Raw genomic sequence first — 24,687 nt, 5'->3', positions numbered from 1 at the left:
CTGGAAAAGCTACCACATCAGTACTTAGCAGTTTGTAAACTTTAATCTGTACTCTCATAAAGCTCCCATTTGTCAATATGAGCAGCCAAAAAGAACAGAAATTCCATTACAGCTAATGCTCTGTTCTGTGCTAGGGTTTTGTTTTCAACTAAGGGTGAGAAGAGAATAGAGTTGAAACTGTGCCTACAATTTTTTTTAACGTATTCCATGTAAGTAATTTAAAGATGGTCTTTAATTTTTGTTCATTTATTTTGTTATGTAAACGTATGTTGTAACCCATAGGAAACTGAATGTTGTTTTAATGCTTTCAGTAGAAAGACTGGTAGAAAAATAGCTTTTATCCTTTTTTCATCCGTTAAAATAAATATTGATAGAAACTATCATAATATGGTTTGTGTTACAGGTGGTGTAATACCAAGGGCTGTACTGCTGCCACATCACAATATTGTGGGGTTTCAGAGAGTAGTTCTGGTAAGGACACTCAATGATTTATCTATTTATTTGTCATAAAAGTGGACTGATAATTTGGTACAATTTAGTATTAGTAATTACAGTTACATGCATTTACAGTATATGTTAGGTGTCGGTTTTTGCAGTCCACTGAATCTCTCCATTAAGCCTTCTTTTACTCAACAGTATTTTAACAGCTCCTCTTGGAGCTGTTATTGTCTAATGTGTAAATCCATATTCATTTTATTGAGAGTTGTTACAATATAACACATCAATTCACAGCATGGAAATATTAATAAATAGACCTTTTGACAAAACATCTTGTAAAAGGTATATTGTCTACGTGATACGTGGATCCTTAGCGTGTATCAACAACAACAAAAAAAAAAGGGCAAAAGAAAAGTTACTGGGGTTTCGTTATCGTATGGGTCTGGTGGTGTGTTTTATTTTTTCTTTTTCCAAGTACTAATGTCCTGGCTTCCTAAAGGAAAATATGAGTATGTAGTTCAGAGGGCAAATATCCAGACCGTGTGCTGTTATCAGTCTCTTTTTAAGTTTAATGTACAGTAATGATTTTGCAATTGTTTGCTTAAAATGTATGCAACTGTAATCCCTCTATCACTCCTCTAGACTTTGCATACTTCTCTGAAACATACTTTCTTATCTTCAGTCTCCTCTCTCCTCCATGGCTAGGGTTGCAAGGCAGACGAGATTACCTTACTTCTTCTACTAAAGGGAAAATTCATTCTGAACCCGTCTAGCAGCAGCAGTGCTTACGTATTGTGCAAGAGCACAATCGAGTGTTTGTTCTTTCAGCAGCAGCTAACTGATACTGGGTTTGTATCTGTAGAATTGTTAATATATGCTGTAATTTAACAAATGGCTTGTGGGTGTAGCAGATGTCTTTTCTTTCTTTTTTTCTTAAAAAAAAACTTTCAGGGATAGTGATTTAAGCAAGCCCTGATTGTGTACTATCTTAGGTCTATAGAGGGCACTCAAAGACAGAGGGAGTTGGTTTTAAAAAGCCTTATCTTGCAAGTAGGCCCCCACAGCCTAGAAAATGAAATTGCTGACTGTTCTTTATGGCCTTGCTCTTGCAAGGTACTGTTGTATTGGCTGTGCTCCAACAAATCACTTAAGCAATTGAAGTCAACGGGACTGTAACAAGTTTGAAATACTCTTCTGGATTAATCCATAGCTCCTTGCACTTTCCAAGGTTCCTTTACATCTTCTAAAAACCAGATGGGGTACACACAAATTTCCTAAAGGGATTCCCTAGTCAACCTAAGGAACTAGTAGTAGGTCCAGCTGTGTTGGTTGCCATTAGAAGATGCAAGTGAACGGGTGTAAAGACTGAAATTATTTTTCCAGTTGTCACTGCATTAGAGTGGTATAGCTAAAATAAGGTAGTATTCACAGTGTGATTTTTTCCAGCCTTATAGATAGATAATACCTTGAGCATGCCCAAATAACACATGTAGGCTTGCATTTGTTTCTAAATCTTGGAGTGGAAGAAAAATAGGCTTTCAGATTTATTCTAGGGAAATGGCATCATGAAGTTTTGAGTAGCGTTACTCAATATTAAAAGGCAATTCTGTAAAGTAAAAACATCTCAGCTTTATAAATATTGTAAGAAAAGAAAGATGATGGGAGCTCTTTGGAGTCTGAAAAATACAGAGAATTTTTCAAAACGTTGCGAGCAATTTGTGCAGTCCTTATTAAAGTATAATGTAATCTGACAAAGTCATGGACTTCTTCACCTCTATCATCTCTTGATTTTCAAATAACACTCCTATTACTGGAAATGGGTGAACAGAATTTTTCACGTGTGGAACCTGTGATTCTTGTGCTGGAGGTGACATAAAGGTAATTTAGCATGGAGGGTTTCTTTCTTTCAAAAACTGTCCTACCAACTTCCTTTAAATCTGAACTAGCAGTAGTTAATGTGGTAGCTTAATTCTGCAAAAGATAGCATAGAGGTCATTTATGGGACAATTTGAAGACAATTTGACTGCAGCTGCTTATGTAATAGTAGCCTCCAGTTATAAGCCATGATACATTTCCATCTCTGCTGATGTTTAACTTTTCTGGGCGAAACTGTTGTCTCTACACAAAAGATGAAACCATGATCATGTTTCTAATTGTACTAGCAGAGGATACTGCTTAATTCAAAATACTGCCTTTTAAAGGAGGGGGGAGGCCTTATCATGTAGATGATGTATCTTCAGGTTTTGAACAGTTTGTTTCAAGGGGGATTAATTTAAAAATTTGTGAGTACAGATGTTTGATGTTGGCCAAGGCAGTCAGAAAGAAATGTCCTGGTTTTGAGCATCTCCTGCATCTACTGTACAAAACAACCAGTTTACTTTTTTAAATTTTTTTGGTGTATGTGTATAGGCATTCATGTAAGCATTTGTATACAGCTTTGAAGGGTGCTTCCCTCACAAAAACAAACAAACAAAAAAACATTATATACAACAGGCTGCTTTGGTACAGGTTTATATATATATATATATATACACACACTATATGCTATATGGAATAGTGTAAATAGCGTTCTCTTAACACATCTTTTAATATTTTATTGAAATACATTTTGTATCCCTCTACAGGTGTGTTCAGATTATTTTTATTAGTCAGTCAAAGACCCTCTGTGCAGTGCCAACTGAGCAAGAAGGACATTTTGTTCATCTCTTTAATCTTCAGAGAAAACCTGTGCGATTTGCTTCTATAGATACAGGTGACTTTACACTGTGTAGGAGCCATCTGGGGCTGTTCATCTGGGCAGGCATATTCATAGCATCTCTGGGAATGTTTCCTTTCCCATACTGTAAATATATCTCTAGACATAACCAATGAAGAATCAGATCTTGGCACACATTCAGCATTGCCCATAGTCTAGGATAATTTGTTAGGTAAAATATTTCATTTTCAGAGAACAAGGAAGGAAGCTTGTTTTTATTTTTCAGAGTGTTTAGTAAAAGAAAAGACTGCTCTTGATGATTGAGATACTGGAACAGCTCCCAGTAAAGAAAGGATATATTGCAGGGTATGGAAGATCTTGTCAAGGATGATGACTGTACTGTATGTATTTTCTGTGTTTTATAGGCACATCACCTCAGTATATACGCTATTCCTAATATTTTGGCCAAAGGCCCTTGATACAGCTTAATTTAGAGGAGAGGGGGGAACAAAAACAAGCAGATGCTGAAGGTAGGAAGGGGGATTGAATCAATGGCTAGATGACCTCTGGAAGCATAAGCAAGTTTTTTGTTAAATGTATATACTTAAATGGAAAAATCAGTGCTATTTCATACGGAAATAGAGGTACAGCTAACATAGATTGAGATATTCTCTGCCAAAACACACAGTAGTAAGACCTAGGTAGTGGTTTTTTGCTCACGACAACTGGAACAGCAAAGCATTGAGATACGGTACAGAGTAGTGGGATGTGGAGATGCTGAGACTGAATGTGTGTATGCATGATCATGTGCAAGGAACCGGAAAATTACGTAAATTCTGGAGGGACACTTGCAGGCTTAAGAAACATTCTGACCCTTGTTGCACAGGTACTGGGGCGAGGTGTTTCTATCATAGCTACCTGTGTCCTGGCAAGGGCCCCGTGTGTGCAGCTCACCTTGTGGGGTGCAGTGGCATGTCCCGCAGTGGAAGCCGGGCCATCTGCTCTGCAAGTCATTTCCTTGACTCATTCTAGAGCGTGTGTGGTGGAGACGACAGCTGCAGGAAAGAGATGATAAGAGAACGGTAGCCCAGGAATGCCCAATCTTTCATGTCAGTCTTTTACCATATGTTGCTTGTGCTGTCGCAAGGGTTTTAGTTCTGCCGTGCTCCATCTGAGCAGTTACAAAGCTGCTGAGCAATCCTTAACTCCACCTGCTCAAACACTGCTGCCTTGGATCCATCACCTCCAAAAGCAGTTCTCTGTCCCACGACCCATACCACCAGACCTCCGTTTGCCTCTGGACAGATGTTTCCAGACCCATCTCAGCACACTCGTGCTTGCCCTACTGCCTTGGCTGTGCAGTGGTTCTGAGAGGTTGCTTGGCTTTGGCTTTATTTCTCTATTTCTTCTGTAATAGATTGCACCAGTATTGCAGAATAGCATACAGGGCAGTGAAAGCAGAAATGAAAATGCTACTTCAGTCTCATTTTTTATTTTTAGGTTGTAAATATAAAACAAGACAACTGCATTGATCGTACTGTGTGCCACAGCACAGACAAGTCATTGCGTGCGGTAACCGTGCCTGTGGCTGATGCTTCGTGTGTTACCATACCCAGCCTCATCAGGAGGGTTAAGATCATGGGTATTAAACTCCTATCAAAATAATTGATTTAAATTTAACAAATGAGAAGTTCTTTGAATATTTGAACACCACAATGTAATGTCTGTCAGATAGTGTTTATTATTTATTTATTTCATGTTTTTTGAGAGAGATGTGAACTTGGTCTTAGAAAGTACCCGAGGAAGACAAGTACCTGACTTCTAATGAAGAACAGGATGTAAATTTTAATAAGGCTTCTAAGTATATAAGTGTTTCTGGAAAATTTAGCTGCCTAATTTCAAAATCCATCAGAAGTTAAATCTTGAGGTGCTAAGGTAAATACATTAGGTTTATGATCCCCTTTAACACTCATTTTTCTTAAGTAAGTCTTTAAGTGGTTAATTCATTTTAATTCTTTCACCTCCCTTTTCTGAGGAGTGTCCTGATACAGTTATTTCTTCTTACTTATTAGTCTTAAAAAAAAAAAAAAAAAAAAGCTTGAATATGGTTTCATACTCTCCTGGTATACATGGTTTTGTTTGCATTGGTAACCGATTTGTTATTTAAGCTCAGATACTGCAATCTGATTGTTCTTATACAAGTGCATGCTAGCTGTAAGACAGCTTTTAAAGACCCCGAGCAGCAGTTTGCTCCTTTTTTAATACTGTTGTTGTGTTCAGTTTCATTAGACTTTTATTTGGGAATGAAAAGAAAGTGTTGTAGGTGGAGTGGTTGTGAGGAAAGTACGTTTTGCTATGCAGATCAGCGATCTAATAATGCAGGGATAGTTGTAGCGATGTGGGGACAAACACATCAAATGTAGATTTACAAGTTTGTTTTTTTTTTTTAAATGTTCATAAGGCCAGTTGCACATATATGTTACTTCTGGTTTTGCAGAAGTTTTTTTTTTTTTCCTTTTTTCTTAGGTTCTTAGCTCATAATGGTTATTTACCCGTGTATTCCCATTGGTTCATTTAAAGCTACTTTAGTAACCCAGGTAGATGTGAAAATACTTGGGTAAAGGAAATAGAGTTGAGTTTTTAATCTGAGAGTAAACTGTCTTAAGCCTTCCTCATTCATGCATAATGCTACAATCAATCATGGGTTACATGTCCTTAAATGTTTTTGGTGAACATCTTGGGGCTAGAAAAAACTTGTCAGCTTACGTTTAATTTATTCCAGGCTTTTAGGATGTGTTTCATGGCTGTAGAGAACTTTTAACACTAAATATGATCAACGTTGGCGCATATTTTCAATACCAAATTCCACCGTTCAGCTGCAGTGACATTCTCAACATGTTTAATATCTGGGTTAATGTAGAATAACATGTCTAAAGCAGTGTATTTCTGCTATTGACATTCATAAGTACCAATCTACCTGTCCATGACTCATAAGTAATATTGGCCTTGTCCCAAGTAGTCAGGATGCATTATAAAAACGTACTGTAATCCTAATACCATTAATTCATTGTTTTCCCTATCTGAAGGGCACAGTTGGCTTTTTGTTCAGCGCAGTTAGGAAAAAAAAAAAAAAAAGAAAGAAAAAAAGAGAGAGAAATAAATCAGGCTTCCTCTCCAGTAAGTAGCAGGCTCTGATGTAGTTGCTCTTAATGAACAATCAGTAGAGCTGGGGTGATACCTTTCATGTTTGTGGTTTATATTTTCCTGACTTGAAATTGTAATAAGTTGTAACAGAAAGATCTTCTCTGTGTCCTGTGAAGTTGCTAGATTTTTTTCTTTTTATTTTCCATACTCCATTATTCTGTTTTCTCATAGCGGTTTTCCATTTCACCCTCTGTTTTTCAGAAGCAGTGGGCTCAGAGCTGTTAGTAGTCACAAAACATCTGCCTCAGGAAAAAATTGGCAGCTTTCATGCACTCACAAGGGAATCTCAATAAATTATTTGTTATCCCCAAACTAGATGTTGCCAGAGTACATAATTCCAAAACTTCTTTTGTCATGGGAAAGGTATATAAGCCTAGGCCTAATAATGGGGAAACAAGTCAGTTTAATTTACATTTAGAATAGGTCAACACCTCTTCACCTGCTCTGTGAGCGGAACACCTAGTTAAATCTTTTTTTTTTTCTTCTCCATGATCAAATTTTATGTTTGTATCCCCACTGCAGAAGTTACGTGCTATGACTGATAGCCCAAAAGCTTTTCTGAAGTTGTGTAGCAGCCAGGAAAGGCACTCGTCCAGTCTTGTGAATCCTTTACTCCAGACAGGTTCATGGGACAGCTCTTCTCTCTGCCACGTGCTACAGGAGACACTTTTCTTGCTCCATGCATGTGGTTAGTATTAGTGTACTACTCTTAACTTACATGTCAAACATAAAGCCTGTACTTGATGCTAGCTCTTGCTAGAAAGCTGAGATGAGTGCTCAGGCTTATACACTGAGGGCAGGACATGCAAGGGGGTCGGTCCTCTGTTGGACAAGGTCCTGGTTGTGTAGCTACGTCTAGGCCAGTGTAAGAGTGGTTGGTTTTAATTTGTCTTTTGGTGCTGTGGAGTTGAGCGGAGTGCCCAGCCACGGGCTGCAGAGTCCAGCTCTGTGGGGAGGCCCAGGCCTGCTCCGGTGGGCGCCATGGTGCCCCGGGCCTGCGTGCCGCTCTGCCTGCCCCATTCCTGCACCCATGCTTGTGCTGCTGGCTTGTATCTCTGCTGGGCTCTGTTGTTCTGGGCAGGCATGCCTTTGAATCACTCCTTTCACTGTTATTATGGGCGGCATTCAAAAAAATAAAACTGCCTAATGAGAAGCCCTCTGTGGTAAATAACACTGAAGTGAGTCAGGCAGAGGCCTGGTGTCCTGCAGGTGCTTTGGGATATGGCTTAGGGTGCAAGTCTAAACAAACAAGGACAAATAAAATGAAGAGAGTTTAGGTGGAATAAAAATAATTAGTGTTAAAGATTAGTTGAATCTTATTCAAATACTAGATTTTATTGTGCAAATTGTTAGCAACCCATCTCATGTAACAGAAAAGCAGGGAAGGAAGAACAGAGTGAGAAATTACTGAAGGATGTACAGATAAATTCAGTGCTCTTGCAAGTGTTCTGAGAGATGAATGCAGGAGAACAGAGTTAGTGTGGGCAACATGTGGTGGGGAGGTGAAAAACAGGGCAAATGCGTGACCACAGGCTCAAGATCGCATGTCAGATGAGGAGGTGAAAGCCAGAAGATGGATCACCAGCTTGAAGATAGCAAATACAATGGATAGAAGATGTAAAAGGTTGACAATACTGTGAAATGCAAGAGGAATCCATACATCTTTTGTGAAAAAATCCCTGGTGGAGATAGGGATGCTCTTCTAGGCATGCAGAGATACCTTTCCACAGTTTGCTGTGAGAACTGCAGGTGCTGTTCTGTTACCTTCAGGTAGCGATATAAATATATCGGTCATAACAAACAGAATTGGTGCCAGGCTGCATGGTCACTGAACACCATTCCTCAAAACAACAAAGTTGAAAATCAATTTATTACAAAAGCATGCTAAAACTTCAGTAGTTTGCATTGACAGGTAAGCAGCATTAGTTCAGGATCAGAATGAATCTTCTTTGTAACCCATCAGTATGCAGGTCAGCAGCAGCAGCATAGTGAAAAACTGTGTCACTGTTAGTGCACCAATATCCATCAGCTGAAGCGATTGATGTAGATGTAATCACTGTCTCTAATAGAAGTGAAGTCAGGGTAATGGAACATTGTCACAGGATCAATGTCTCCTGTTTTGAAAATAAACCCCCTCAGCTTTGCCTTTGCATTTATGTACCAGCAGGCGACCATATTATTCAATTCAGTTGACACAGTCCCTTAGAGCTCTGAATGATCTATTGTGGGAACACCAGGAACAACATACTGGAAAAAAAATGGAATGTTCTTGATCAGGCTTACAGGCCATGGGATTCAGTGGGTTTTCCAGCAGTGAAAATGAGAATAAATCAGCTGAAAGCACAAACTTAGCACGGTACAGAGATCATTAACTCCATTTTTAGCTTCAGTAGTTTAATTTCTGCCCATTCTTGATCAAGAAGTTTAAACCATAGCACTTGTGCTCATTTTTTGATGATGTGTAGTCACAAATAGAAGACATTTTTGGATGATGCCCCTCCCCTCCCTTAGTCTCAGCAGAAGCTCTTGATAAGGCTTATTTTGACTGATTCAAGTGCTCTTCTCATTCACTTATTTTCTCTGAAATTCTTACACAGCTTGATCCAAGTGAGGATTAAGGGGTGTGCTCCCACATTCATCCATAATTAATTTTTCACTAGAGCTTTATGCAGCACAGAACATTAGCAGTCCTATATTTGCATGCTTAAAACTGGGTGGATGTTTAAGAGGTGTATTGCATTGGATTTTATGCAACGTAGCAGGTAACACTTATTCCAATTTTATTTTTTCTTTCATTTGATAAATCTATTGCTTTTATATGTCTAGATCCAGAGAATATCAGCAGGTTGCTATTTCAGCACTTATTCAGTGAAGCTGTTTAGCAATTTGACAAAGCTTTCTTGAGGCAGGGTCTATATAGTTGATTGCAAAAGTCTTAATTTGTTTAAATTAGGTATTCCTGAGGATTTGTAACTTGGTCTAAAGGGACATGGCCTAAGAATGGAATCTCTGCAACTTGCTTGATACCACTGTTTGTGTGATGGCCCCCCAGTAAGAAATTTTCCATTCTGGGGGCAAATGTGTGTTTCTCAAGTAATGCCAAGCATTTATCGGGTGCTTCCTTCTCCTGTACAGAATACATACAGGTTAGTTACTACACAGAACCTAGAAGGTGGATTTTGCTGGTCATGTTTTGAAGTAATCCATACTGACCAAAGCTATACTACTGTTTCCTCAGGTAAATGTGCTAATTCTGGTAATCAGTCAGAAGCTAACTGTTTCTAATCAGTTTTAGAAATGCCACATTGCTTGTTTTGCTGCCAGGAGCGTTTGGCTAGCTTGTGTACAGGACACTCTAACCATGAAGATCCTTCCCATAGAGCTGCTGGTTCTTCTATCTGAACAGTTGCTTTGGTCTGGATTAGATGGTCCATCTATATTTTCATGTTTGGTTGTCTTCCCTCATGTCCTCTGAAAAATGGTTTAAGTATTGAAAGAGGGTTGTGACTTTCTAACTAGTACTTCTGGACAGTTTTAATTTAATCCTAGTTTTCCTGCGTCAGTGGATTTGAGCTCTGTTCTTAAAAGCCCCCTCTTTGTCTGTCTTCACTGGAGTGAGACGGCATGTTTGGTTTTGGGATCTTGTGGGGAGTCAAGGAGGGATTGCTTTCATAAAGTATTCAAAATTGGGACAAAACTTTCTTTCTGGTTACTTTGCTGGCATATGGATGTATGTTCTAAGCAGGATTTGACTTCTAAATTTTGAAGGAATAGCATTTGGTCCTGAAGAACGATGTATTGAAACTACTTCCATTTCAACAACTATGCAATTATCATGCAGTGAAGTTATTTTGGAAAAAATGCCTATTTTATTTGTCCCCAAAACTGTTGAAAGGTTTTTAAATTACTGGTACGTGATTTCTCGTTGCTATTCTGACATAGGAAATCAGGAGAAAAATCTCCCGCCTGCCTCTCAACATTACTTCTTGTGGTGCACTGTAACAGGAAAAAAATTTAAGAATCTAAACAGTGCTGAGTAGCAGTAGCTGAAATATCTCCAGTCATTGTAGGGATTTACAAAAAAATGACTGCCAAGAATCACCATCAGATGTCCAGGAAGCTGTGTCTTTAACTCCAGAAAGCACGGAAGTTGCAGATTTTAGCCATTGCATGGGAAGTGTGATATTGAACATACTGTCACTGGTCTCTGCTGGAACAGCCGGAATCCCAGTCTCCTGGGTCACACAGCATATGACTTTGGGGAGGAGATTCATAGTTCAGTAATTAAATACTACTTTGCTCTAGGCAAAACCAACAAATAGGCTTCATCTGCAGCTTATTTTGCAATAGTACTCAGAACTGTGCTTGGTGTTTCTGGGGATTGAGTACTCAGATAAGTAGACAGTAACTGTTATTTTTAGCTGAGGGTTTGGGTGGTGATTTTTTTTTCCCCTTTCAGGGTTGTAATTCTTTTTCTTCAGAAAATTGGAAACTGGCTTTGTCATCTCGTATGCTTCATACTCTCAAATTGGCACGGAAAGACAGAGACTGTTGCCATAAATTAGGTCACTAAAGCTGAAGTACAGAATACAAATATTTATTGCCTGAGCTAAGGAAAACAATTCAGATGAGGAAAGGAAAATTTATTTATTTATTTTTGTATTTGGAAATGAAGCTGTGTTCTTGAGATTAAAAGCAAAAACAAAGCACTAGAGTTAAAAGATGAACATGTAAGAAGCATCTCTTGCTCTCTTGCTTCAAATTGCTTTTAAGGAAAACTACCAAAGGTTGACCATACGATAAATCACGAAGAAGGTTAATTAGGTAGAATTACAGATTTATTTGTTTTTTTATGCAGGTTGACATTTGACATAGATTATTGAGAAAAAAAAAGGAGAGGGTATTTAAAAATAGCAATTTAGCGATAAAGTAAAAATGCATGCAATGAGATAATGTTAAAATGTATTACAAATGAGCTTACACATGTAATTTTTAAAAAAATTTCCTTTAAATTCAAAAGATTGGAAACAATTCCTAATCACAGATTTATCAGGCAGTTAGAGAATCCTAATAAGGGCTCATTCTTATTGTGTGCTGTCTCTCAAATGAAGATGTGAAAGAGCAAATGGGGATGTTTAGAGCAATTAGTCAATACAATTAAAAGAAGAAAAAAAACATGTAAAGGATGAGGAAATGTTCATTCTGATTGAAATTAATGTCTAATAATATATGCAGGACATCCAACATCCGTTTCAAATATGGGGTTCTCCAGTTTGTTTATAGAAGTTTTCCATTATACTGTTTTGAAGCGGTTACAGATGAAAACCTCTCTGAAACACTTCTTGATAAGTTTGGAGACAGTTTGGTGTGGAACCGCCATGCCCTGAGGAAGAGCCCTGGGAGAACGCTGTGAGCAGGAGAGCAGCCAGCGGGAACACTGCTCTGTGGACCTCATGCTAAAACTTCAGCTCTGCAGCCTGCTCATTGTGCGCTTTGTGTCTGAGTGATGTCCTGCTGAAACACCACAAATCCAGGGCTTTGCCCTTTTTGTTTTCTTCATCACGTCTGGTATTGGTGCCGTGTTTTCTTAATCAACCTGGATGGAGGGATGCAGTTGGACAAGAGGTAGAGAGGTCAGTGCATCTGTGCTGTGCCTGTGCTGTTACCTGTCCTCTGAACCACTGGGACAGCACGCGTAGCTGTCAGGTTCAGCTAGGGTAAAGCAGAATTGTAATAAAACTATCCAAAGGACTTGTATGCACCTTCAGGTTGTTGGGAGCAATTAAAAGACTATACGTGTCCAGATCAGTTGATAGAATTTATTTATTTTTGGACTATTATGGTTAAAGGAAAAAAAAAAAAAAGAAATATTCTTAAGCAGCAAAAAAAAAAAAAGGTACCCCTGTATATGTGTATATATATATGCTGACACACTGTTTGTCAGGTTTCTTACGGAAGAGGGAAAAGGTAAAGGGACTAGTGACAATGTTTTTGTTGTAGGAGATTTTATTGTGTCTGTATCCAGGCTTCTGTTTTCCATGGATAAATGTAGCAGCCTGTTTATATCCGAGCATTAAACATTTTTCAGAGCTGCCCAGAGCATTAGCTGTTCCCTTTAACATATCATATTTGGTATCAAATTAATGATTGGTATGTTTGGGGGAATTATTATTCACAGCAGCCTGCCAGGCTTCTCTGTTATCCTACCTAATTAGGATGTGTTAGAGCCCACCTAAAACTGCAGTACTGTTTTTTCCTTAAGCTGTTGTGTGATGATAGAGTAAATCTAACTGGAGTGAATCTACTATATGTTATAAAACTGTGATTAAGAGATAAAAAGTGCTAATCTGATGTATAAACTTTCTCTGCCAGCTCACGTTCATTTAAGAAAAAACAACCAACTATTGGGCGAGGTGCCATATCAGATGGTATCTGTTCTCTAGCATTTGGCATGAACCTGGAATAAGAGTACAAAGCTAGCGTAAACATGTATAGTAGAATAATAATTTGTCAGAAACACAGTCAGATTTGTGCTGTTGGGTACCCACTAGTCTGCAGATCCAACATTCATGATAGTGGAGCTTGATCACACTAGAATGGATTCTGCTTGTTACCCGAAACGTTACCCAAAGCATGAAAGCATGAGGATTGTCCTCAAGGGGAGGAGAAGCCCGTGTAAGATGCTGCAGGCTGTTTTTTGACTTACAGTAGTCACATTGCAGAAATACAGGCATGTTTTTGCTAAGTGGAAGCTAAGTTGGAGTTGGTGTGCAGGCTCTGGGACAAGAAACCTGATTTCCTTTGAAAAAAGTAGCTTCTGAATGACTTTTTGCTTGATTTCCAACCATTGATTCACCACTTGATTGAGTTGGGTCAATTTGTCAAAGGCACAGAAGTGCATCGTTTCTGTTTGATACTGATGCGTGATGCACTGAGTTTTTGACTAGATTTTGAGGCCAGTGTTAAGTATGGACAGCTGATTTTTTGTTTTGGGGCTGGCATCTTTTGTGCCTGATTAATTTTGGCAGTTCGGAGACTTTCTATAGCAACATTGAGAATGTCCTGGGATACCTTTGATTTGAATTCACTGTAAACCAAGGAAGAGTGTTTGAGGAAAATGTGGAATTGTTACAGAGCTGTGTTGGGGTAGACTGCCCTAGGCTGGAATTTAAAAATGTCACAGTTGGTTTGGAAAAACTTGTATTTTGTTGCCTTCTGGAATAGCGTGTGAGTTTTCAGTGATGTTTCTGTAAACAAGTGTTGAAATGCAGGAGGAACAGATGAGCAGGGTGAGCATTTGTGTGCTGGTTTCAGGTGGGTTTGCACTGAACTGGTCCTGGTGTGGTCCCAGGGCCTGAAAGTCCACAAGTGCTTTGGGCGTGTTCAGCAAGCCCTTGTGCACATCTTGGGTTCGGTTCTACCCACAAGGATTTGAGCTCACGTGCAGTGGGGCTGCTCCAAGGAGCAGAAGAAACGTCAGGCAAGCAGGAGACTTCCCTTTAAAAACACTCTTGGAACCAGAGCAGTAGTGGGGATGTGTCTGCCTGTTTGCTTTTCCTGTAAACCTTTGGCATGTTTTCGGGAAGACCTGGAATTTTTATTAGGGCCAGAAAAAAGGGCCACAAGAATCTTGATAAATTTTCTGAATGTATTTGGAATATGCGGTCACAAGTATTTAAAAAAAAATTCTAGTGTGCCCTTTGCAAATTAGGCTGGACATGGAAGACTGGTAGGAATTCTGTGTCACTTCTACTTACTTTTGGATGTTTTTTTTGTCTTTTCTGTTATTTAGTTGTATCTAAAATAAAGAGCAATATCAATATGCTATTAATTGCCCCAAACAAGTAGTTAATTGCACACAGAAACAGCAGATTTGGGGGAAATAAAGTGCCATTACTGATGTATATTTGTTAGTACGTGGGGTATGTGTGTACATGCATGGGTACATTCATATGTAAAGGTAAATCTATTTCTACCCCTCTGCTTTTTCTTATTTACAGTCTTCTCTCTTTGTTTCTGTTTATATTTATGTGATGCCACTTGTCTGAAATCTGTCACCTTCTAAACAAACTGAGAAACAGCAAACTGCGGGGCTGGTTGGCGTTGTGGTTGTGGTGGGTCCCGTCTGCACCTGGGGCTGGATGGGGGCTCAGGTCGTTCCTGCTCACTTACTTTCCCCAAAGCCCCGCGGGGAGCTCCTGTGGGAAGCTATGGGGCAGCCTGGTCCCCAGGGCTGGTAACAGTGGTGTTGTAGCTTCCCCATCACACGAAACAGAGGTCATGGCTGCTGCTTCAGATGGCCACATGACTGGCAACTCAGGCTGGAGGTGGCCACGCTACAGGGCCTGCTGCTGGGGGAGCCTGGCTTGACCTGCTGCTGTCAGCCTGGCATCAGCCTCACGTGTGTCATAGGGGGAGAGTTATCCTGTCCCCTCCTGTCATGTGGCTGCTGTCTCCTCTCTTCAGTTTGACAGCTTGCTTTGGGGATGGAAGGAGGCTCTTTGGCTTTGCTCTTCCTTCCACAATTCCTCCCTTGGGTGCCATGGGTGTGCCATGGCTCTTGTGGGGAGAGGGCGCTAGGAAAAGGCTTTGCAGGACAAATAAACAAGCTCTGGAAAAATGGATAAAGCAATATCTTGATTTAAAAAAAAAAAAAGGGAAACTTTTGCAGCCTTTTCAGTTTCATGCCCTCATCAGGCAAGCTGTGTATTTATTTAACACATTTCTGTATTTTTGGAGTTGTTACCGTACCAAAACCAGTGTTACACTGCCACCTCTTGATAGCTGGGTAGGAAAACAAGTTTCTAGGAGCTGAGTGGCAGTACTTGTCCTTACCTTACCAAGCAGCCTGTTTAGAAACACTTTGAACCAGCCTTGAAAAATTACACTCATTTGACTTGGGCAGGGTGAATAAGACTTTTGAACGACAAGCGAAATGTTAGCTTTTTCTGTAGTTATCCAGCTACGTAGCATGTGACAAGCAAATTTGTGGCATTTCAACAATTCTGCTTTGAGCGGGGGAGCCCTTTTTATTTTAATAATATGGATCTTTTCTATGTAGCACGTAGTGCTCGTATCTGCTTCTTGCATCTTGATCCATCTTTCTGGATGGCACCGTGAGATTTTAAAAATCAGTAACAGACTCATGTCACAGACAATGCTGTTTGTGTGTTTCACATAAAAAGCCTTCTTACAAGCCTTTTTAAATTTAATTACCTTTTAATTACCTTTATTTATTTTTTTTTGTTTCTGAAGGATATTGCTTCTGCAGAACTTTTCTGCAATGAGAAGTGTTTAAAGATGATTTGTACCAGGCTTGACAACAAGAACTGGTTGCTAATGCATGAAATGGCTGAAAATGGCATTCATTTCACACACTGCTCAATAAGCGATTCCCCAAAATGTGCAGTAATTTGCCAGGTATACGCTGTATGCCCGGCACCACCAGGGGCTGTGCATGGGGGTAGTGTGAGCATAGTACCAGCGTACCTTTAAAAGTTGAGCTGCACTAGCAAAAAGTTTTACTGGAACCAGTTATTTTCTTCCCTTAAATAGAAATGAGAAGATTCTCCATAGCTCTGCCTTTTTGTTTATTTCCTTAAGAAACTCCGAGCATCTTGCTCCCTTCCCTAGCACAGCCCTCAAGCCCAGGCCTCGCAATGAGTGTTGGAAGGCACAAGGCCGGGTTTTCCGTGGCCGCCTCCAGCCTGGTTCCTGGCTCCCTGTCTCCCAACCCCAATGTTCTGCGCTCCCCTTTGGCTCTTTGGGGTGTCCCTGTGCCCTGCAGCCCTGCCTGGTTTCAGGCAAATGCACCCCTTTGGTGCCCAAATTGTCTGTAGCCTCTCTGTTTGTGGGGGAGCTCGGCTGGGCCTCTTCTCTCCCAGCCACCATGGCTGTGGAGCCTCGTCCCTGAGAGCTCTCCCCTGTCAGATCCACTTGAAATGGGATGGTGAAGTTCAAAAGTCAGATGTTGAGAGGCGGCGTGGTTATTTTGTCCTGTTTCCTTGGGGAATCTTGCTGGGAAAAAAATGCCTGGAAGCAATATGTGAAGCCTTCTACTATTTGGCAGCCCTGTGATGCAAGTCAGTCTTTAGTTGCTGTGTACTGCTGCATTCACGGCTTTCCCGCTTGGAGCAGCAGCAGCAAATGAAGCTGATAGTTAACACCAAGAACTTATTAGACACTTTTTATTATTACTTATTTAAATGAGGTCCAGTCAAGCTTTGTCCAATAACAGTAGGGAAGTCACCTTCTCTGACTTCAGTCAGAAAATGATGGTGGTGGCTGGCTGAAACACTTGCAGGGGCCTGCTGGCTGGCGTGAGGTGCCAGGCAGTAGGGGCAGGAGGTGCAGTGCACCTTATTTCATACTCTTCTGCCAGCTGACGTCTTTCTGTGTTTGCTTGGTTTTACGGAAATACCAGGATTTTAACTTTCAGACATTCAGAAGTCAGGAGAATGTTCTCAAAAATGAAGCTTAAAGTAAGGAGGAAGGAAAAAAAAAAAAGTATGGCCTTATTTTCATGTTTTAAAGGCTCTTGATGCTTTTTATTTTCAAAATTTGTCATCAAAAGTGTATATATTCTGATGCATCATTTCTCTTGCTAAATATTTACTTTAATTAAAATTGAGCAAAATCCTTGTGTGTACGCATATACCTGTATATCTGTTTATATCCATAGATATTCTTAAAGCATTGATTAATAGCGTGGAGAAGTGATTTTACTAAAAAGGTTCTGCTTAAACTTTGTCTCTAATTTTAAGAATTATTTTTGCAAAGCATAAATATACGGCCAAGGCATTTTCTAATTTTTAGTGGAAACAATGGGCTTTCTTTGAGCATATATAGTGTTGTAGCCTATGTTGCACAATTTTCCTAGAGCAGGAGGACCTGAAAATTGAAGCAGATTAGAAGTAAAGGTGAGAAATTGCCTGGATACCGAAGTGAAAACAAGTGCTCTTTGTTACCCAATATAGAGAAATCCAGATTTTGAAAAATGTATTTCCTAGCAATACTGTTGATTAGGTGGAACTCACTTGATTATTTGTTTAAAGACCTGTGAAATGAGGCATTTTTAATATCGGTGTTAAGAGGAATGCTTTCTCAGTTCATACCAATTTACGTCATTTGGGAATCTGGCCCTTCAGTATTTAATTTACTGACCTTAATGTTGCTGAGAGATAAATGATGTTTTAACGGCTATGGTAGACTTACTCACATTATCAAATAAAATCATTGTCTGTGCTGCCAAGGAGCTACTTAGTTTATAAATATATCATTTGTTGAGAAATATGTTTTAGTTGTTAAAAAAAAATGTCTAATTGACCTACTTTTTATTTTTAGGGTTGTGTCCTTTGTCGTGACCTCATGGTTTAACTGGGAATAAAGATGAGTATAAGCAGTGATGAGGTTAACTTCCTGGTATATAGATACTTACAAGAGTCAGGTGAGTTGTGTTTTTTTTCCTTTTTTTTTTTTTTCAATTCTGATTGTTCTAACAATGCTTAATTTATTTGGTTTTCATATGCAACCGACTTTAGCCAATGCCAAGTTATTTAATTATTTTGCCAGTAGGCATGTGCTTCTGTCTGAACTGTTTCTTGGTGTTTCTTCTCAACAAGAGAGTGAACTCCTGCCAAGTTACCTTCTGTAACTTAATCAGATTTAGTCGTTTGGAGATTTCAGATGGCAGTCAACCAAGGACTCACTTGATTACTAGAAATGCTTTTTCCTGGTGATCCTTTTTAGCTACAGGTTCACAACGACACTTCGCACCATATTCTTCGGAGGGGAGGAAGGATGACAACCAAAAACACGGTTATTTCCTGCTCTGTCATGAAGTATGCAGGATGGTGCTCCTGTGAGCTGGTGTTGTATGACCAAACTTCTTGCTTGACTATGACTGTGGAAGGGCAGATGTTGCTGTATTTCAAGGGAAAAAAATGGCAGCTGTGACTGTATTACTGGTATCATTTAAATATACATACAGATGAACAGCTTTATTTTTTTTATTTTTACAAGTATGACTTGGATTCTGAAAAGCCTTCCCAAAGGACACTTTCTTGGAAGGTTTTCTCCTTCTGTGTAAGGCTAGCCAAAGTCTCTGGCTTCTTAGGAGTAAGAGCAAAACAGATAAATATTGTCAAATTTGCAAATTTTTTTTTCCTGTCATTTTTATCTGAACTGTTTCTGCAAAACATGAGCAAGAATACTGTAGTGATGATATGATCCCTTGGCTTATTTTAAAAAATTCCAAAAGCGCAGCAGTTTGGGTTGCATGTTTGAGTTTCTAGATGTGACCATATGGCTGCAGTGGTTTTTGTGGTGGTGGATGCTCTTGAAACTAAGACTAGAAACAACATTAGCTTTTACTTACAGCTATGATATTGATTGCTTAAAGCAGTCTACGTTTAGAATAGGCAAAATTGACTGGAAATCAGGGCGTGCTCCAGTCTTTGAACAAATGAGGATTGTCAGCTAGCAGGAGGGAATATGGTCTTAGCAATAGATAAAAGAAGTCTGTGTTTTAAATCAGAAGTAAACTCAAATCTTAAGGTAATAATAGTTCAAGGGATCAACTTCAGTGTGCATGTTACTTTTCAGCATCTACTGATTATTAGTTTTCTGTTGTTGATGGGTGGCTTCAGACTTCTTTAAAACTTGTTTGATGGTTATGCATCATAAAATCATGTGTATGATAAAAATAAATTCAATGTTAAGAACCCTTTTACCCAAGTTTGTTCTGGTGAGTTTTTACTGAGTAACTGTTGAGATTACTAGAGTTTTGTGAGGAAAAGAATCCAAGAAGTTTAGGAATAGTGGGGTAAAATAAAACAAACACATTTTACTAGTTTTACCAGATGAGTGGAATTCTTTGCTCCAGGTGATTAGTTTAACAGGTTTATTATTAGCTTCTCAGATTCTATCTGTTTTTCAAATCACATCCTAGCACATTGCTGGTGACCCTGACCTGAGGACAGGTGAAACCTTTTTGATGATGAGAGAGGCTAAACCTTGATTATATATACATATTATTTTTGCACTGGCACAGGATAGATGTTTGGTGTTGGAAAATAATGTCATAGATAACTAACTCTTAAGGGTTAGAAGTAATTGTCTTTTCTTATATTTCTATGCAGGCGTCAGTAACCAGTCATGCCTTGTAGATGTGTTTGTAAACATACATGTTTTCTTTGAGTACTTACCTGCAGCTGTCTTATTTTTGCTCAAAAGAGGTTTTGTGGCTTTAACACCCCAAACCTCTCCTTCAGAGCTGGTGGAGGCTGATGCAACATCTGTCCACAGCTTATAGACTTCTCATGTTGAGACACAGACGCACCAAAAATAGTGGTGGATGGCAGGGTTTTTCAGTCTCTGTCAGAAGAAAGAAGAAACTCATTGTTCCACCTGAATTTGCAGAAAGCAATTATACATTCCTGTTCCACTTGCAGATTGCTTTTGTCAGAGAAGCCAAACTTAAAAATTGCTTTATCTTCATTTGAAAGTTTGTAGGCAGGTTCTTAGTTATCTGCCAGGATAAAAAAAAAATAAAAAAATAAAAAATTATATGACAGTAAAGTTAATTTGCTGAAACAATTATTTTTCTCTAGGTTAAATTTGTGTTTCCAGGGCAATTAAATAAATAGGAAGCAGCCACCAGTGCTGCACCATAATGTGCTTGTCACTTCTTAATCAGCATACAGTACTGGTGGAGTTCTAAGTGCTAAAACATGCACAGTTATGACAGCACCGTAACATGAACTAAATTCTGCTCTACGTACAGATTCATTTTATTTTCATGGGTAACAAATCACTGAGAAAAAAATAACAACTGCATCTATTTAAATAAAGCTGTCTATTTATATTTTATATTTTTATACTTACGCATAAATGTTTTGCCAGTGGTAAAATTAATAATTGCTGTGCTTATATACAAACTTAGTTTTTGTATTTTTTATACATTTAAATTAGAAGCATTAAGAGGGAAACAGAAGTGTTATGATGAGCTTTTCATATTTTGTAAGCGTGCTATAACTTTGTAAAACTTGCTTAGATTTGTAAACAGAAGATCTTACTGTTCTTTGGTGCGTAGCATTGTCCATCTATAAATCAATTCTGGTGTTTTTGCCTTGTCTTTAGGGTTTTCCCATTCAGCATTTACCTTTGGTATAGAGAGCCATATCAGCCAGTCCAATATAAACGGTGCTCTGGTGCCACCAGCTGCTTTGATTTCCATCATCCAGAAAGGTCTGCAGTATGTAGAGGCAGAAGTCAGTATTAATGAGGTAAGCAGGCTTTGCCTACAGGAGCATTATGTCCTTGCTTGCAGTAAGTTTCAATGCTAGTATTTTTTCTTAACTTTCTTGTATCCTATTTATTTACTTTTACTTCAGATTCCTCACTGCTGGTGTTCACCATGACTCCAGTGGTGGAACCAGAATGGAGTGACATAACTGGGTAGGGGTTCTGCCCTGTGCAGCCACACAACACCAGGCATGGTGTTCTGGCTCATTGCTTAAAGGTCCGTTGTCTGTAGAGTTTTTACCCTAATATAATGTTGCAGTAAATCCAGAAAAGTGCAATAAAGTAATAATTGAGACGAGTAACCTCTTACTTTGTGTTTTCGTAGACTTTCGCTAGGGAGGGAGGAGAGCACTCCGCAGCTCTCGCTTGGGTGACTTGTTATAATGAGATAATGAGAGCCCAAAGGCAAGATTTCCAAATAGAGAAATGGTTTCAGTCTGTGGCAGAAAGGATGAAGTATGCCAGTTTGCTTTTTGCCTCTGCTGGCTAATTCATCTTTGAATAGGATCTATTGAACTTGATGTTTAAATGGTTATTCCATCAGCACAGAAAGCGAGGTATCTCCCTGCTGGAGACTGCAGATTCTCACCCTCAATTTCCATTCTTATTTATGCCTGGAAGGTTAGCAGCTTTTGTGCGTGCCAGTTCTATTACAGAAGGAAACAATTTTTCCACTAATTCTGCTATCTTTCCAGTCTCCCTTATGTCTTTTGTTTATGTGTTGTTTTCATAGTCCCAATGAGGCAAATCCTTTCCCTTAGGAAGCCTCAGAAAAATAAACCAAGTGATCAGAATAAAAGAAGGAGACCCTATATTTATCACAAGGAATCCTTCTAGGTCCTAAAAATAGATCCTTGCAAAGCCCTAGCGTATGTATAAGGGTATTTTTAACTGGGTCTTGTCCATTTCAGGATAAAATTCTTCTTTGTTGTTTGAAAGCATGCCAACACTGTTTAAAAAAAGGAAGAAAAGTAGTGAACTCTCCAGATAATATGTTTATGGAAAGTATTAGTCTAATAAGATAGAATAACTTCACAAGCCAGTGACCTGACTTGCAATGTTTGCTGCTCTTCAAACAAACCATTAGACTTTGTTACAACCACTCATGTTTGAAATCATATTCATAGATAGCTTACAGAATTTTTTGCTTTAGCAGACAACTTAGCAAACCTGAAGCATATAAATTTCAATTCCAGAACCTCTGCCAGAGGCCTGCAGTGGCTTTTTTGCATATTTATGGTGGCCACTTCATTTTAGAGTAAAATTCCAATTCTAACCACAGAAATGATGAGAAATCACTTCCAGCACCATTTGTAAACTGTTGCCTTCTTACTGTATTTTGTTTATATTAGAGTTTTTGCCAGTTATGCTAATTCATATTTGATGTTGTCTTTTTTTCCTTCTCTCCCTCTGCTGTGATTTAGGATGGTACCTTGTTTGATGGTAGGCCGATAGAGTCTCTCTCACTGATAGATGCAGTGATGCCTGATGTGGTACAGACAAGACAACAGGCCTACAGAGATAAACTTGCACAACAGCAGGCAGCAGCTGCTGCAGCCGCAGCTGCAACTAACCAACAGGGATCAGCAAAAAATGGTGAAAATACTGCAAATGGGGAAGAGAACGGAGCACATACTATAGCAAGTAAGTTGAGACAAATTAACTTGGCCTAACTAAACCCTCCCTCACAACCCTCCATGGCAGGGAGTTGGAATTAGATGATCTTTAAGGTCCCTCCCAACCCAAACCATTCTGTGATTCTATAATACATCGTTTCCTTCTCTTTTTTCATACAACTTTTTCACGTGCCTTAGTACTAGCTAGCAGAGAATGTGATAAATGTGTATAGGTACTAGTAACCCTTCAACTTGCAAAGAATACTTTCTTTGCAAGTGATACTTTAATAGTGTCTCACCTTTGACTGTCCCTGCTTTGATGTTCGGAGTTGTAGGAGGAGGTGTGAACTTCTGAATTCATTAGTTTACAATGTACCATTGACCAGTCTCTCACTTTCAGTACTGCTACTTCCCTGTCATTTGAAGATTTTCCACAATGCCCTGGGAGCTCTTAAACTGAAGAGAAAATGTCGGAGACAATTCTTTAAATATTACACCTCCCCAGCCCTGAGCCCTGTACAAGGAGCAAGGAGAAGAGCCTGCTTGCCCTTAGCTGGCTAAAACACAGTACTGCTTGTCGTGCTCCAGCAAGCACTACTTCTGCCAGGTTCTGCTAACCAACTGAATCAGAGATCTATAACTAATTCTCTGTTGGACAGACTTCCTTGTCATGCTGAGAAGATTGTGGTTGCCTAGACAAATCCTGTGTCCTTTGTCTTATTTTAGCAGTATCAGTTTTCGTGATTCGCTATGCAGCATTACACTGCATGGTTTTAATTGTGACGGGTGAAACAAGTGAGTTTTATTTGTCATCAGTGGTCAAAGGAGCATAACTTAAAAATACAATAACTTACAAATTGTGAACTGGAATGAGTAAGCTTAAAACTTGAGATCTCAGCTCCTGTTAAATGTGATATACCAGCAACCCCTACTGGCTGGAACCTTGAATTATACTAGCATTGATTCTCTTTAATTGAGACAGGGTTTTATATGGTACTGTGTCTTAAAAATGCTCATGTTCTAATAGCTTTTTCTGTTTTCTCACACATACAAACAGTGACAGAAACCCTTAATGTTAAATTAAGCAATAAATGTGAAATAGTTTATTTAATCACAGTGAGTAAATACGGAGCAGGTGAACTGTTTAGCCTTTTTTATATTTTGCATTTATCCTCAGTGTGAAAATATTTTTAATAATAGAAAATGATTGATGATAGCTGGCAAGAAAACTGTTTTGTCAGTTGAATTACCCCCAGTACATTTTACAAAACAAAATGGATTCAACATCCCTTCCACACAAAAAGCTATGTATTGCCTCAATTTTGCAGTAATTGCCAATGCAGTTTAAGCAGCTCTGTTAGCAGTTTGCCATATCACCAAATGTTACTATATTTAATCAAAGCCATTTTAGAAGTGAAGTGTCAGAAGTGTTGCTTTAAAACCTGTTTGAATTCTCTAATGATTTCTGAATTTGATTTTTGTAAACTAATGTGCCATAAACGTATTTTTGAAGTACGAGATTAACTAGCAGCATATTGTACTAAGCAAGATAGTTCCTGAAAAACTGTGAGTACTTTTAAAATCGGCATTTATATTTTAACATAAAGTTATTTTTGGCATCAAATTTTGAAGTTTCATAAAAAAGTCCATTTGGATGCTGAGGTTTAGAAGACAGGTTTCTCACTTTATTTTTCCAAGTTCCAATTTATGAAGTACTATAAACAGATTGCGATTTTTTTTTTAAAGGAATGTAGCAGCTTTGTCAGCTTTGGTCCATATACACTGTGAATTAATTGTACTTAGTCCAGAAGAATCCTAATCATACAGTAATTAAACTGTATTATCCCAAAATATTCAAATCTACCTCTCTCTACTGTTGTTTCCCATAATGCAGATAATCACACAGATATGATGGAAGTAGATGGAGATGTTGAAATCCCTCCCAACAAAGCAGTGGTACTGCGTGGCCATGAATCTGAAGTATTCATCTGTGCCTGGAATCCCATTAGTGACCTTTTGGCCTCAGGGTATGTGCTGCATTAGCTATGGATATACATAATATTGATGTTCATTGATGTACTTTTGTATGGGTATAGTAACAAGTTAAAAGAATTCCAGCCTCAATGCCCTCTAGATCAAATGCCACAACGTTCACTGGTTTGAAAGGAAGACCTTTTTAATTGAAACAAATCACAGAGAAGGGTAATAATCCTCATAACTGTTTTGTAGATCCGGAGATTCAACAGCACGGATATGGAACCTCAGTGAAAACAGCACAAGTGGCTCTACGCAGCTGGTACTTCGACACTGTATACGAGAAGGAGGGCAGGATGTACCCAGCAACAAAGACGTGACATCACTGGACTGGAACGTAAGTCAAAACAACAGTGCTCAAAGTACTGCAAGAAAATTGTACCTACAGTTTTGCAT

General features: G+C 38.9%; 1 protein-coding gene across 5 annotated transcripts in view; it reads left to right on the top strand.

Annotated features, from left to right (window-relative positions):
• TBL1XR1 (TBL1X/Y related 1) overlaps positions 1–24,687 on the top strand; it is a 109,230-nt gene that overhangs the window by 71,338 nt on the left and 13,205 nt on the right. For 3 of the 5 annotated variants that reach the window (XM_027464782.3, XM_072042763.1, XM_072042762.1), the window contains exons 3-8: positions 404–471; positions 17,681–17,783; positions 20,477–20,622; positions 22,066–22,285; positions 24,152–24,284; positions 24,487–24,628. In XM_027464782.3, coding sequence (XP_027320583.1) covers positions 17,726–17,783; positions 20,477–20,622; positions 22,066–22,285; positions 24,152–24,284; positions 24,487–24,628 — 699 coding nt within the window. In that variant the 5' untranslated portion in view covers positions 404–471; positions 17,681–17,725. The remainder of the gene's footprint in view (positions 1–403; positions 472–17,680; positions 17,784–20,476; positions 20,623–22,065; positions 22,286–24,151; positions 24,285–24,486; positions 24,629–24,687) is intronic. The other 2 variants (XM_072042761.1, XM_072042764.1) reach the window with 1 other exon arrangement.

The sequence above is a fragment of the Anas platyrhynchos genome, chromosome 9 (assembly GCF_047663525.1).
Source record: "Anas platyrhynchos isolate ZD024472 breed Pekin duck chromosome 9, IASCAAS_PekinDuck_T2T, whole genome shotgun sequence".
Lineage (NCBI taxonomy): Eukaryota > Metazoa > Chordata > Aves > Anseriformes > Anatidae > Anas > Anas platyrhynchos.
The sequence above is the reverse complement of the archived record's forward strand: the minus strand, read 5'-3'. Positions and strand labels throughout refer to the sequence as shown.